At 34.7% G+C, this 13,113-nt stretch overlaps 1 protein-coding gene across 5 annotated transcripts in view; it reads left to right on the top strand.

Moving 5' to 3' along the window:
* NTNG1 (netrin G1) overlaps positions 1 to 13,113 on the top strand; it is a 152,673-nt gene that overhangs the window by 112,105 nt on the left and 27,455 nt on the right. The window contains exons 6-8 of one of the 5 annotated variants that reach the window (XM_065742712.1): positions 3,757 to 3,822; positions 5,667 to 5,726; positions 10,078 to 10,245. The exons of 2 other annotated variants lie outside the window; for them this stretch is intronic. In XM_065742712.1, coding sequence (XP_065598784.1) covers positions 3,757 to 3,822; positions 5,667 to 5,726; positions 10,078 to 10,245 — 294 coding nt within the window. The remainder of the gene's footprint in view (positions 1 to 3,756; positions 3,823 to 5,666; positions 5,727 to 10,077; positions 10,246 to 13,113) is intronic. 2 more of the 5 variants (XM_065742685.1, XM_065742695.1) reach the window with 2 other exon arrangements.

The following is a 13,113-nucleotide window of genomic DNA, read 5'->3' on the forward strand; positions in this document are numbered from 1 at the left end:
AGTACAGATGCCCAGGCAGCAACACAGTCTTCACATGCTCCATCACCTGCCCTTGTTATTCACCCCTGAGGAAGGATAGTCCCTCTCAGTGGAAGTACGTTCTAATTTTACTGCCAGCTCAGTACTCTGTTGAAGTGAGAAACCAACAAAGAGCTGATTAATTTCTGCCAACAGAATGACAAGTTTTTTCATGTGCAGCTGTCTGGTTGGAATTAGGTTGAAATGACCTGTTTCATTTCTGTTATTTCCCTAATTCAAAACCGTGATGTGGCGTGAGATGCAGATTGCAGTTCCAAGGGATATTTGAAATTTATTTTCTTTATGTAATATCTTCATATCCAAAAAAATTGGAGGGAGGGGGGAGGTGGAAAGGAATGGCCTAAAGAAATGTTTATACATGCAGTAAATCAGCAATCATCAGTTTTTTCCACAAAAGATATTTTTTTTCAAGAGTTGGCTTTCAAACAATAGGAACTAAAAATACAGAAATGTCCAATGCAAATTTAAAATGTTACACCTTGATTTTTTGCTCATTCATATGTCTCACATATCTTTACTATTTAAGGTGTCTGTGGTACCTTTACTTTTAAACTGTGCACTAAAAAATCTATTTTTAGAAGCATTTTTTTTACATTTCTGTAGCCTTGTTTACCTAGAATGGAACATATAACAGGAGAGTAGTATCCTAGGTTTATCTAGTGTTTCTTCTAGAATACCCAGGCCAATATTAATTATTCAGGAAAATAAGGACTTCAATTACAAAATAGAGCATGCAAACAAAATCTTCTGGAATAGTATAGTTTAACTTCTCTATTACTAAAAAAGTTTTGTGGTGATGACTTAGAACTAGAAATATTTTCACAAGATGCAATAAAAAAATAACCAGCTTCTAAAGGAATGTCACTGATGTCTGTTCAAAGGATGACTCATCTCCTCCAATATACTCGTGGGAATGACGGTCAGTATTCTCTGACTTGGAAGTCTCACATACGCTTTTAGATAAAGCATTTAATGTCATATTCAGAGAGGGAAAGAGGGATCTAGGAAGATAAGTAAAAAGACCTTCATCAGGAAATATGTAATCTTGGTGATAATACACACCATGAGAAGGTCATTAAAAATATTAAATAAAAACCTTCTCTTTACCAAATCTCTCTCTCTCTCTCTCTCTCTACGTATATATATATATATATATATACATATATATAAAATTTATTTATTTATTTATTTATTTTTAAGCGTGAATAAAAGAAGCATTAAGTCTCCTGGAGCATTAACCACATTACCAAGCAGCCCAGAGCTACTAATGACATCAGATGATATGATGTCATTACTTGATATGACCCTGCTTGATATGACCCTGAATGACAACATTTTAGTCTGACCTTGCTATGAGCACAGTGTACAAATGACCTCCAGAAATCCCTTCTAAGATGGTTACAATTAGCACTAATAACTAGTAATAATAACCAGTAATAACTCTTAATTGTTAATCCTCAGGCACAGTACATATGCTCATCTGTTTTGTGTGCCAATTAAGAAGCACAGCTCAATGTAGTCTAATTTAAAAGGTCTGGGAAGTTTTCATTATTTTAGCAAGTCACAGTCTCCATTTCAAGTCAGTTTGCTAAAAGAATCACAGATCTATAGAGTTTGTAGGATTACTTAGGAACATGTAACACTGATTTTCTGTCACACAAGTAATGATTTTATTTGGACAAGACGAGAGATTCCTCGGGGAAATCATTATCAGAATAAGAGTTGATATGATTTCATTTATAAGACCTACAGTTTATTAAGAAACAGGTATTTCAGAGAGTTAGTCCTAAGGCATTACAAAGCGTTGATATTGTTACTTTTATTTCTGTTACTACCTAGATCATTTTAGAAAATGTAATCAATAAAGATTTCTTTATTTTTCGCCCCTGATTTTCATACATTCTCTAATGTCCAGTCCATTCAAACACTTAAATCAAGCCTAAGCATTCCTGGAACTGAAACAAAATTTAAACAGTGAATTAACTGATAAAATAATTTATTTGTATGTATTTCAAACCTGTTTACCATTACAAGTAAATCAGGGTTCCAGGAGGAAGAAGATGGTTCCAGTTGCACAGACTTATAGTGAAATAGTGTGCTAGGGTTATTATGACACCTCGGTATGGCTTTTAAATAGCTTCTGTTGTGCACTGACTACTGTGTTTGCACTTCCTATGTGTGTGAATTGGTGGATCTGATTAACAGAGGCAGGTTTTTTTCAATCAAGTCTTTAGACTATTTGAGAATCTACCAAATCAGCTCGGTTTTCCTTACATCCATTACCTTGACTAATAAGGAAAAAAAAAACCCACAAAAATGCAATATCATGCAATGATATATTTATATCAATTAATAACTGATTCAATTTCAGAAGACTACCTAAGAGTAAATAGCACAGTGCAAGCCTCTCTTTAAGTTGTTCTCTATACAGGAAAACTTTTGGGATGTCCATTCACACCCAGTCCATTTCCCTTCACCTTTGACAAATTGGTCAGAAGATGCAGTAGAAAAAAAAATCACATCCTCCTTCTAGATCAGGTGGATAAAACCCCAGCCTTTTTCTCTTTGCTCCGCTCTTAAGTTTTCCACTAGGACTGATATACCAGTGAAACACACTATCTTCAAAAAGACTATCAGTCTACCAAAAAGATTTGACAATTGCAGACTACATACCACCCAACTGAATTCCTCATATGCAGAAATAAGTTTCCCTCTCCCCATTTACATCACTGCTGTGTAGGCTGATGTGATCATTAAGGAAAATTCTATTCAATTCAGAAAAGAACAGCTGTAGTACTCACAGAAGATGAAGAAACAGCATCCAAATCTGGTGTCCAAAGCTAGGCAGATGGAGCTGTCAGTGATCAAAGAGAACAGAAAATAAAAAAAAAAAAAAAAAAGAAGAAACAATATAAAGACCATGTCCCACACTGGGGTCCAAGGAAAAGTTTTCTCCCCCTCTACCACCAGCTCATCTCCTTACTTGCTCTTAGCTCCAACAGTCTGAACCAGTAAGTGTAATCATCCCACCCTACCTCAACTCCAAAGCACATTGACTAAAGGAGATGAAGCTCTAAAGAGACATATCTTACACCTTTGATGGGAGACAAAATGCCTCTATGGGCATGGCTTTAGGGCCTTTAAGGTACTTAGACACTTTGTGTTTTCACAAAAGCATAATCTAGCTGTGAAATATGCCAGTAGATGTGATACGAAACAGATTCAACACAAAAAATGTGAGAGCAAAGAAAAGGTTCACTCTACTGGAAAATGTATTTCTTCTGATATCAGAAATATATCTCACTCAAATGGCCTTAAAACAGGATGCAACGGTAAGATATGTGCCTTTGGTAAGAAATCTATATTTGTCTGATATTGTTATTTTGTCTCTACAGAGCACATTAAAAGAATATGATTCTATTTTGTTCAATGTGTTAGAACCACATATGTTGGTCTTGAATGCCTTCTCATGATGAACAATGATATTTTGGACCATAGGAGATAAATTGTTATGCACAGTATTTTACGTCCATTTGGTGTTTTGGGAGTCATCAATTGCTTGTTTTCTTGTTCAGTGTGGTCATGTACTGTTCAAGTGCAACCTGGAATAGTTCAGTAATGGATGTTTGTAGTCTATGTCTTTGTCCATATGCTTGCCTGTTCAGAACAATATCACAGATGCAAATAACAAAACCTGATTTTTCCTGATGCATGCAGATCCTCCAAAGTTTGATAGGATATGGCCGAATATTTCTTCTCTTGAGGTTTCTAAACCAAATCAAGGTAGGATGCTGTAAAATTCCTAGTGGTGTAAAATTTCCCAAATTTCTTTCAAAGAGTCCCAACGTGGCAGCAAAAATAGCAACAATTAGTGCTGAGTAATGACATTCTGTGAGAAAATATCTACAGAGTTCAACCACAAAACAAACCTTACCTGAATCTTCCAAAAATAAGACCACGCACATCAGTGTGTAAAGTCTGGAAATGTAGAGACACAGGTTATAAGTACTTATACACGTTAAGCTGTACAGAAATCTCTAAATGTTATATGACTTGTATAATCAGCACAGTCTGTATTATGAATAGGTTTTCAGATTTCTGAGCAAAAAAGATTGTCTTCTTTAAACCCATTTATTAATATTTTGTTTCCGCTTTCTTTTCCCAAGTGAGCTGGGAATTCTCAGCTTTTATGCCATTCAGCCTGTAAGCAAGATCTCTGCAGAATAGAGTGTTCTCTGCAATTCAGGTTACACACAAAAAATTACTCACAGACTTTGGCATGATGATTAGCACTGAAAGTGACAGAATGACTTTTTGAAATGAGTAATAAAGTAAAAGCAGTATTCTTTGTTATTTGAAGCTTTATTCAGCTGTGCTACACATTTCATAATGATCATTCAATGTAAAAATATAATGTCCTTTTTTTCTCCTTATTTAGTGCCCCAATAACCCTTCACTCCCAAGAAAACCCTGCAGAAATTTGTCCAGGAGCATGCTCTGATAATTCAGGGCATATCTTTTCTGGCCTATAGCATATAGAGATGGAGAAATAAATTAATTAAAAGGTGATATAGACATTAGCTACCAAAATAAAGAAACAAACAAACAAAAAAATAGGATTCCGTTGGTTATCTTAGAATGGCTGCAGTTCTATCCCTTGATCACAGTGACCAAATGGAGATATGTATAAAACTTAATGTGTTATATATGCAAGCTTCTACACAATCCACCCCAAAAATAGAAAAACACAGTAGATCTGTGCTCTATTAGGATTAGCAATATAGTTTAGTTTGTATTATTCACATATATTTTGAATCAAATATCCCTGATGATAGGACAGTATTTTAATAATTTAATTCAGCCCATATTCTATTTTCCAGCTTTTTGCATGTGGTCTTTAAACAAACAAAAAAATACAGGTTGATGTCTACTCCCCTGCTAAGGATTAGCCTACTTTATTCACAATGGATTTCATAGCTTAATCATTTATACTGCTTGTAATCTAAGACCTAACTTCACTGCACAAGATTACTCATTGTTTCTTCCCCAGTAAATAAGAGCCAGCTTTAGTAGAATTATTTTTGATATTTAGTTATGGAACACATAACACAAAAACTTAAAAGCATTTCTGTTTAGATTATATGCTCACAGTACATTGTTACAGTGTTATGTATTAACTGTAAATTAAATACTTGTTAATGATAGAGTATGATGAGAATAATTACAAAAATCTTATTATATCCAATATTTTATCTTGTTTTCTTCATTTATGCTAATAGGCCAGAGTATCTATGCAAGTAAATTTCATAAAACCCTTTACAAAGCACACTGGTTGTCTTATAGTCAATTGGTCATTAAATAATAGAAGCTATCATGTAACATCTAACACAAAATTGCCAGTGTGCATATGTGAATTACTTTCCCTTTATTTCAGATATTCCAGCTCAAATGACTCTATAGTTGGTAGCCTATAATGCATTTTCATTAAGTTTCATGGTTTCCTTACAAAACAGTATCCATTGTTAATTTAACATGGTAAAGAAATAAAATGAGGTTTATTTTAATCTTTTGATTTATTCCTATTTGAAATCTTTTCTAATTTATTGTTCATTTTATTACCTATCCAGTTACTCCCAAATTATCTATGACAACTGTTTCTTCTGTTCAAGTTGCAAACCACAAGAGAGGTAGGAATTCTTGCATTCATACAGTGATTTCATAGTGCTATGTGTTGTGAAAACATTGCACTGTATGAATCTGGAATATCTGTGAAGTGAACCCATCAGCTTTACTGGTGAGGCATCTTCATTGACAGCAGAAACATTAAGTCAAATAAACATAAGGCATACACAGAAGAAATAATTATGCTTTTTACACTGCTGACATATAAGGTGACGTGGCACTTGTTTTTAAATTAATTAAATACTAGAACGTGACCATTCAGACTGTTGCATAGAAATAAAATATTTGCTAGAGATGTTTTTCCTCACCCATCTGCATAAATTGGAAAAAAAGGAAAGAAAAAGATTAGTTGAAGGGAAACAATTGTCCATATCATCAAGAAGTATCTGTAAGTGCCATGGAGTTTAATATGTAGTTATGTCTTCTAATGCATTGTAAGTGTGCCTTACATCTTCCTTTTATTGTAACAATGTGCAAATTGAAAGTACAGGCATTACATTTTGTACTGATGTTTCAGTGTTTTATCAAAATAATGGTATTATGTGGGCATAATGAAGGATGCCAATATTATCTCAGTAGCATACAGGCAACCTATTTCATTTGCATATTTATCATTCAGACTGAACTCTGACATACTATCGTTGGTTTTCCTCATCAATTTATCTATATATAGAGTACATATAAACATGTTTTGTCTTTCTGTAGCTATTTGTGAATATCTCCTTATTTATGAAACACACATCACTAAAGACTAGAGACAGCAACAAATATTTGAAATTAGTTTGACCCATTTGATGAGATCATAATGACTGTTTTGATGCAGGTCATTTCTAAGGTCACAAGAAAATCTCCTTTGTTTGTCTTTTGTTAGAGTATGGAGGAGGAAACCAGAGTTACTGGACAATGAAAAAGAAAAAAAAAAAAGATTTTAATGATTTCTGAATATACTTTTCTTGAAATACTTTTTGTGATTTTAATTAGAAAATGACACTGATTGCTGCTTCATACATTATTGGTTTTAGTTCTAAAATTGTGCTTCCCTTCCATGTGTGTCTACCATTGTTTCTTGTGATGATGTTTCATGTATTACTGGTCCCAGCTGAAGATTGAGCTGAACCTAGTACTGACTAATAGCACAACAGTATATGATCTCAAAGATGTAAATGTGGCATTATAATGGAGGGGAGGCAACAAAGTATTCAATTTATAGAAAGACATTTTCAACCTTTACATGAGCATCCTTCAGTATATAATTTTATTCTTCATGCAGTAGTATCAAGGTCATCACAACAGAATCACTGCACTGAAAATAATCTTTAAAGGCTCATAGAGTCAGTTCTTCTGTGACTTGGAAAGGAATTGGACAATTTCTGAATCACCCAAATATAATTATCATATCTAACATGGCTCTATCTTCTCCCTTTTTCCTTTGCATTGAACAAACCTAGCTAGCCTTACCTCTTCTTTGAGGTTTTGCTTTCCAATTCACTTACTCCTTACTGTTACTCAGCTTTAAACTACTACTTCTAGTTTATCTGTGTCTTTTCTAACATACAGTGTTTGGAATTGAAAGCAGCATTTTGTAGCACTGTAAGCTCATGGCATTTCAATTTTGTTGAACCATTTTCTGCCTGATTTTGGTACTTTTCCTCCACCTCTTTCAGCAATTCCATGGCTTTGCCAGCACATGGAAGTTATTGGGCTGCTAAGCACAGACGTATGCTTAGAAATCTTACATTGTACTTTCTGGTCTTTCTGCACTGATAGGGGTGAATCACATGATAAGTTATAGAGGCCATACAGCATTAGCAGGTATTAGGTAATCAAACACCATGATGCTTAACACAATTCTACTTGTTATGTCTGAGTAGTTCAGGGAAGCACCTCATGTAACCAGTGGTGAAAATACTTCCATTTTGATAATATGCAAACCCTTTACACAACATGGAGGGCTTTCTTTTGTTTTTGTTTTTGTTTTGTTTTATATATACACACATACACACATATATATATATAAACCTAGAAAAATGTATGAACGATTCACTGACAGTCCAATACCAATAGGCAGAATAAGTTCATTTTACTGCATTAGCAAAATGAACAAAAGCAAAAATTAGGAAAAATTGGATACCATTTGGCATTTGACAGTGTTAAGACCAACAGTCATAGTGCTTTTCAGCACAGTTACTACAAAAGAGTGTAGATACAAGAATCATAGAACCTGTATTGGAAGGGACCCACAAGGATCATAGAGTCCAACTCCTGACTATACATAGGGCAACCTAAGACTTAAACCATGTATCATAGAAAGTTGTCAAAAGACTTCTTGAACACCAATAATCTTGGGACTTGCTTCCCAGGGGGTACTTGCTCCACTGCCTAACCCCTTCTCAGTGACAAATTTTTTCCAAATATCCAATCTGAATTTCCCTGGTGCTGCTTGAACTGTTCCATTCCATTCTATCACAGGTCATCAAGAAGAAGAAATCAGCATTTCCCTCTCCTCTCCCACACAGTACATAGCAATGAGATCAGGAATTGGTCTAATTATTTACCCTTAAAATTGACAAGCTGCATCTGAACTGGAGTGGGAATTCAGAGTCTGTTTAAGAGTATATTTGTACATCAAACTGAGCCTTTCACAATTGTTATATTCTTCTTCAGTCAAGACCATAACTTGGAGAAAGCTTTGCTATAACAGTGAATTATTTTATGCACTGCAATTTTTTTGTGTGCTTTTGTAATAGCCAATTACGTGTTGTAGTATTACTGAAGGTCGTTTCAGAGTGGAAATAGTGTAGTTATTCATTCACAAAATCTTCTCTCTGCTATTTTAAAAAGATGAAGTAGCATAGTCTGATTTACTGTCACTTACTTATAGTCTACATATTTTTTCAAGGCAATATTATTTTTCTGCCTGTTACTGTTTCCTCTGAATTCACCTGCAGTGTGATTTATGTTTAGCCACAAGACTGACAGCTAGGTCAGCACAGTATCTTCTCAACAAAACAAGTTGTGCAATGGGGGCAGAAGACAGATGCTTCATCAAAGCAGAAATTAAAAATTGCTTCTTAATCTGAGATTCAAAAGGATCAGACTGCCCTAGTGGCTGGATACCATCTTCTAGTACACAGCTGAAGCATCTCAATGGCCAGTTAATATGCCTTTGGTCTTGTGCCAGTGTTGTCCATCAGCACAGATACTCACCTAGGGTGATAGAAGACCATCTTCTTGATGTATTTATAGCCTGGTGCTATCCTGACTTCAATTTCCCAGACTAAACAAGCCAAATTATCACAGTCTTCACTTTTTAAATAGGCTCTCTAATTCTGTGATCATCCTAACAACTTTTCCTGCGTTTATTCTGAGCTTAGACTCAGAGCTGAGCAATTAGACCTACAGAAGCTTTCTACACACATCATACCTATGCCTTAAATAATGATATTGATACTTTCCTAATTTCTATTTTTCTGAATAAAAACAAATATTGCTTGTGATTAAATGAGAAGAGACAGTAGCATTCTATACATTAAAAGGGTTTGTTTTTTGTTTTTTGTTTTCCAAAAAGGCTGTAATTCCAGCTGTAGTTCAGATGGCTGCAATAAGCATGCTTTCTGTTCAGTACTCATCTCAGAGTTTTCCAGTTCTTTTCTGGCCCAATTGTTCTTCATCTCTGACCTAAAAATGGGTTAATGTTTACCTTTTGAATGTGCCAAAAAAGGCTATTAAATAGTACTTCTCTTCCTTTTTTTTTTTTCTTCTGTTTCAATTATTTTAGGAGGTGTTCACCAAAATTGTCAAATTCAAGATTTATTTGGTCTTGAAGTAAAACTTCCCAAAGTGCTGACGAGTTACAGTACCCTGAGCCAAAATCAGTAATAGTTTTCAATACTCACCACTTATATCGGAACATAGTTTTTATCTACCATTGTGGATTTAAACGTGCTGAAGTTTGACAACTTTGTCCTCTGTATTGAATATTTTTAATGTGAGGAAGATTTTCCTGTGTCTTGATTTATATTCATCTCAAATATGCAAAAAAAGATGTGCATTTCTATCAGCAGAAACTGAGCCTCCAGTACTCCTGAAAGGTTTACAACTGCAAATGCTTCAGTTCCATCAGGTCTGCCAATAGCAACCAGCCTTCGACATCATGCCATGGTCGGTCACACTAACCTGCCTGAAACAAACCTCACTTCCATTGCAGATAAACATCTGCTGTTGTCCATGTTACATTGATTAACGTGTATGTGCCATTCATCCATACTTCTCATAGTTCATTTTTACTGAGCATGTAATGTGCTATTACTCTGCTACTGTATACATTTCGTATACATTTCTGTTCTTCCTTGAAAGACTGTGAATGCTTCGGGCACTCCAACCGGTGCAGTTACATCGAGCTGCTCAATACGGTCATTTGCGTGAGCTGTAAGCACAACACTAGAGGTCAGCACTGTGAGTTATGCAGGCTGGGCTACTTCAGAAATGCTTCTGCAGAGCTGGACGATGAAAATGTGTGCATAGGTCAGTCCCGGGGTAACTGTGGCTTTTCTTCTGTGCCTTTTCAGCTACTGGCAACTGCTAGGGACCACTGCTGCTTAATTGCTAGTTGAGCCAGAATGAGCTTTTTCAATGGATGAGAACATCTGTGTAGACTTTCCATCCTGTTGCTTTAGTTGGCATTGTAGCCCCAAGGAAGTATTTTGGATCCATACATGGTAATGAAATCCCTTGGCTAATGGCCCTGGGAAGACTCTCCCAGAAAGCCCCAAGAAGCTGACTGTGTTGGCCTGCAGCTGGGAGCTGTACACTCGTAAAAACAGAAGTTTTTTGGGTCCTATTCCCAGTCTAACTTTCAAAATTATTAGCACATTCTTCAGCATTTGCCAAAGAGCTACAAAAGTTGCCAGGTACTTGAATAGAAGATGGGGATTGGTGTTTATTGACCCCCTTTTATTAATTGAAATTTTAAAAAGAACATGTAGCACCAGATTCTACTCTCGGGCACAGGGCCACTAACTCCTCTCTCCTTTGAAAAGAAACTGAAATTATCCCTGTGTGATTAGGGGTAGAATTTGTCAGATCAGTTTGATACGATGCCAATTTAAACATAGGAAACTTAACAGGGCTTTAAACCTAGTTTCTGATGTAACTATCCAAAATGCAGAATTAAAGCAAATGTTAGAACAAAATAAGAAATAGTACCAAAAAATAGTACATAGTACAAGAAAATGTCACACAAGAAGAATTTGCGTTGTTCTCTTATCACCTCAAGTCAGTACATAGAAAATGATTGGATGCTAGGTGAAGACCAAGGACAGTCAATAAAAGGTTCTCTGTTGGCTTCATACAACAGCCACAAAAGGCATTACTTGAATAACCGATCAACAATTTCATTATACAGTATTGCTTATAGATAGAAGCATCAGAAAAACATTTTCTGAATTTCCATTGTGATTAGTATTTTTTTCCATTTTCCAAGAAGGTAAAGAAAAAGAATGAGAAAAAAAAAAAAAGCTCTTCATAAGAAAGTAGGATACAGGTGAATAAGTTATAATTTAATATTCTTTATAATCTATTCCTTAGATTCAATCCAGACGTTTTAGGTTTCTATTGTTTGTTTCATTCTACAGCTTGTCAGATTTACATTTTATTTTGTGATATACACCCAGATTCATCCATGCACTACATTTCACATGTCCTTCTTTTAACTTTGCTTGGCAGCATATTCAGAAAATGCATGGTCTCCTTTGACATTAATTAGACGGTGCTAGTCTAAACTTTAGTAAGGCAAGTCATGATTTCATATATGACTGTGTTGAGGATGTTAAACCAATCAAATGTTATCAGTAATAAGCACTGTCCTTCGTATCTGTTTGATGTAAATGAGGGACAGCATTGATGTGACTGACATCAGAGCTCTATAATTTGTGCTGTCTAAATAGACCTAATAGGCATAATACTAAATTACTCTGTTTGGGATTTTTCATCAGCTCATGCAGTAAATTGTTTTCCCATGTACACTCTAAGTGCTACGTTTGCATCTGTAGCTATATCCCTAAGACAGGAAAGTTAATAAGCCAGGAGTAAAAAAACAAGTAGATTTTTAATTAATTTGCAAGTAATATATTTAGAATGTCTTAGTAAAACAACTGTGCATTTCAGAGTCGCTTAGATGCTAAGAAAGTAAAATAAAATAAGCTTTCATTTATTAAGAGTTGCAAAAAAAAATTAGATCAATTTGCAGATTTTCCTACTTTAATGCAGTCAAATTCTTATGGGCTCCCGCGTGAGATGACTTCAGGATCAACACAGTTTTGCTACATATTATGTAATTAAATAATAATAATAATAATCTTGTTGGACTTGGGCAGCTGTGAGAATCATACTTATCATACTGTATACAAAATCCTTGTTTCTCAGCTGATTCACCAGCGTAGCACTTTCAGACTATTGCTGGCATGAAACCAGTGGAATACAATGGATACCAAAGAACTTTTTAAGAAAAAAAAAAAAAAAAAAAAACCTGAGAAGTTTGAGCTTGAATTGCTTTCCTGAAGTGGGGCTGCTATGATTTAATCCTGCAAAGTGTGAGACATATTTGCAATGCAAAGAGTAAATGGACCATCTTGCTGCATCAAACACATGGAGTCTTGCTCTATTGGAAATGCTCATTTCTCTTGTAAGAGCAGTGTTTTGGATTTTAAGTATGATTAAAACATTACATTAACAGTAACATCTTAAAAATCAGAATTTTCAGTCACTGAGTCTTATTACCATTGAAAAGTCTAATTTTTCCAGTTTAATTCTTTCCTCTTCAAGTACTTATTTAGAAAATTCAAAGATATTTGGATAAGATAGGTTTCTGGCAGCTAGTAAGGGTTTAGCTCTTATTTATCAAGACTTATATATATACATATATATAAATGGTAAGTACATGGACAACATGAGAATCTTAGCCGGTGCTAACTAAACAATGAAAACCTTTCAGTTTTAAAACAGCAACATTAAAAAGCATTCAAATATTGAGAGGATTTTTTCTTGTTGTTTCACTGATTTTTTTGCTTTCTTTTTTTTTTCAGTGTGAAGTCAATGCAACACACTATACAATAGGCTTAAATCTTATTTCATTATGCTCTTAATTTTTTAGAAATAAAATAAATTCTATTTACTAAAATGAAATATCAAATGTTTGTGGATTTGTCAATTGAATTTCAAATTACCTTCAGTGAACAACTGCAATTTCTAAATAAATCAAGGTATTTTAATGTAAAAAATAATTCAGTGGGCATCCTTGCTGTGGAAAAGAATTTAGCAGACTTTGAAGAACTTCTTTATTTTTACAAGTTCTTGATAAAGTCCTAATAACTCTGTTTCAGTGAGTACACACAT

This window comes from Cyrtonyx montezumae, unplaced genomic scaffold, assembly GCF_038088225.1.
Source record: "Cyrtonyx montezumae isolate F1298 unplaced genomic scaffold, pur_monq_1.0 scaffold_1, whole genome shotgun sequence".
Classification (NCBI taxonomy): Eukaryota; Metazoa; Chordata; class Aves; order Galliformes; family Odontophoridae; genus Cyrtonyx; species Cyrtonyx montezumae.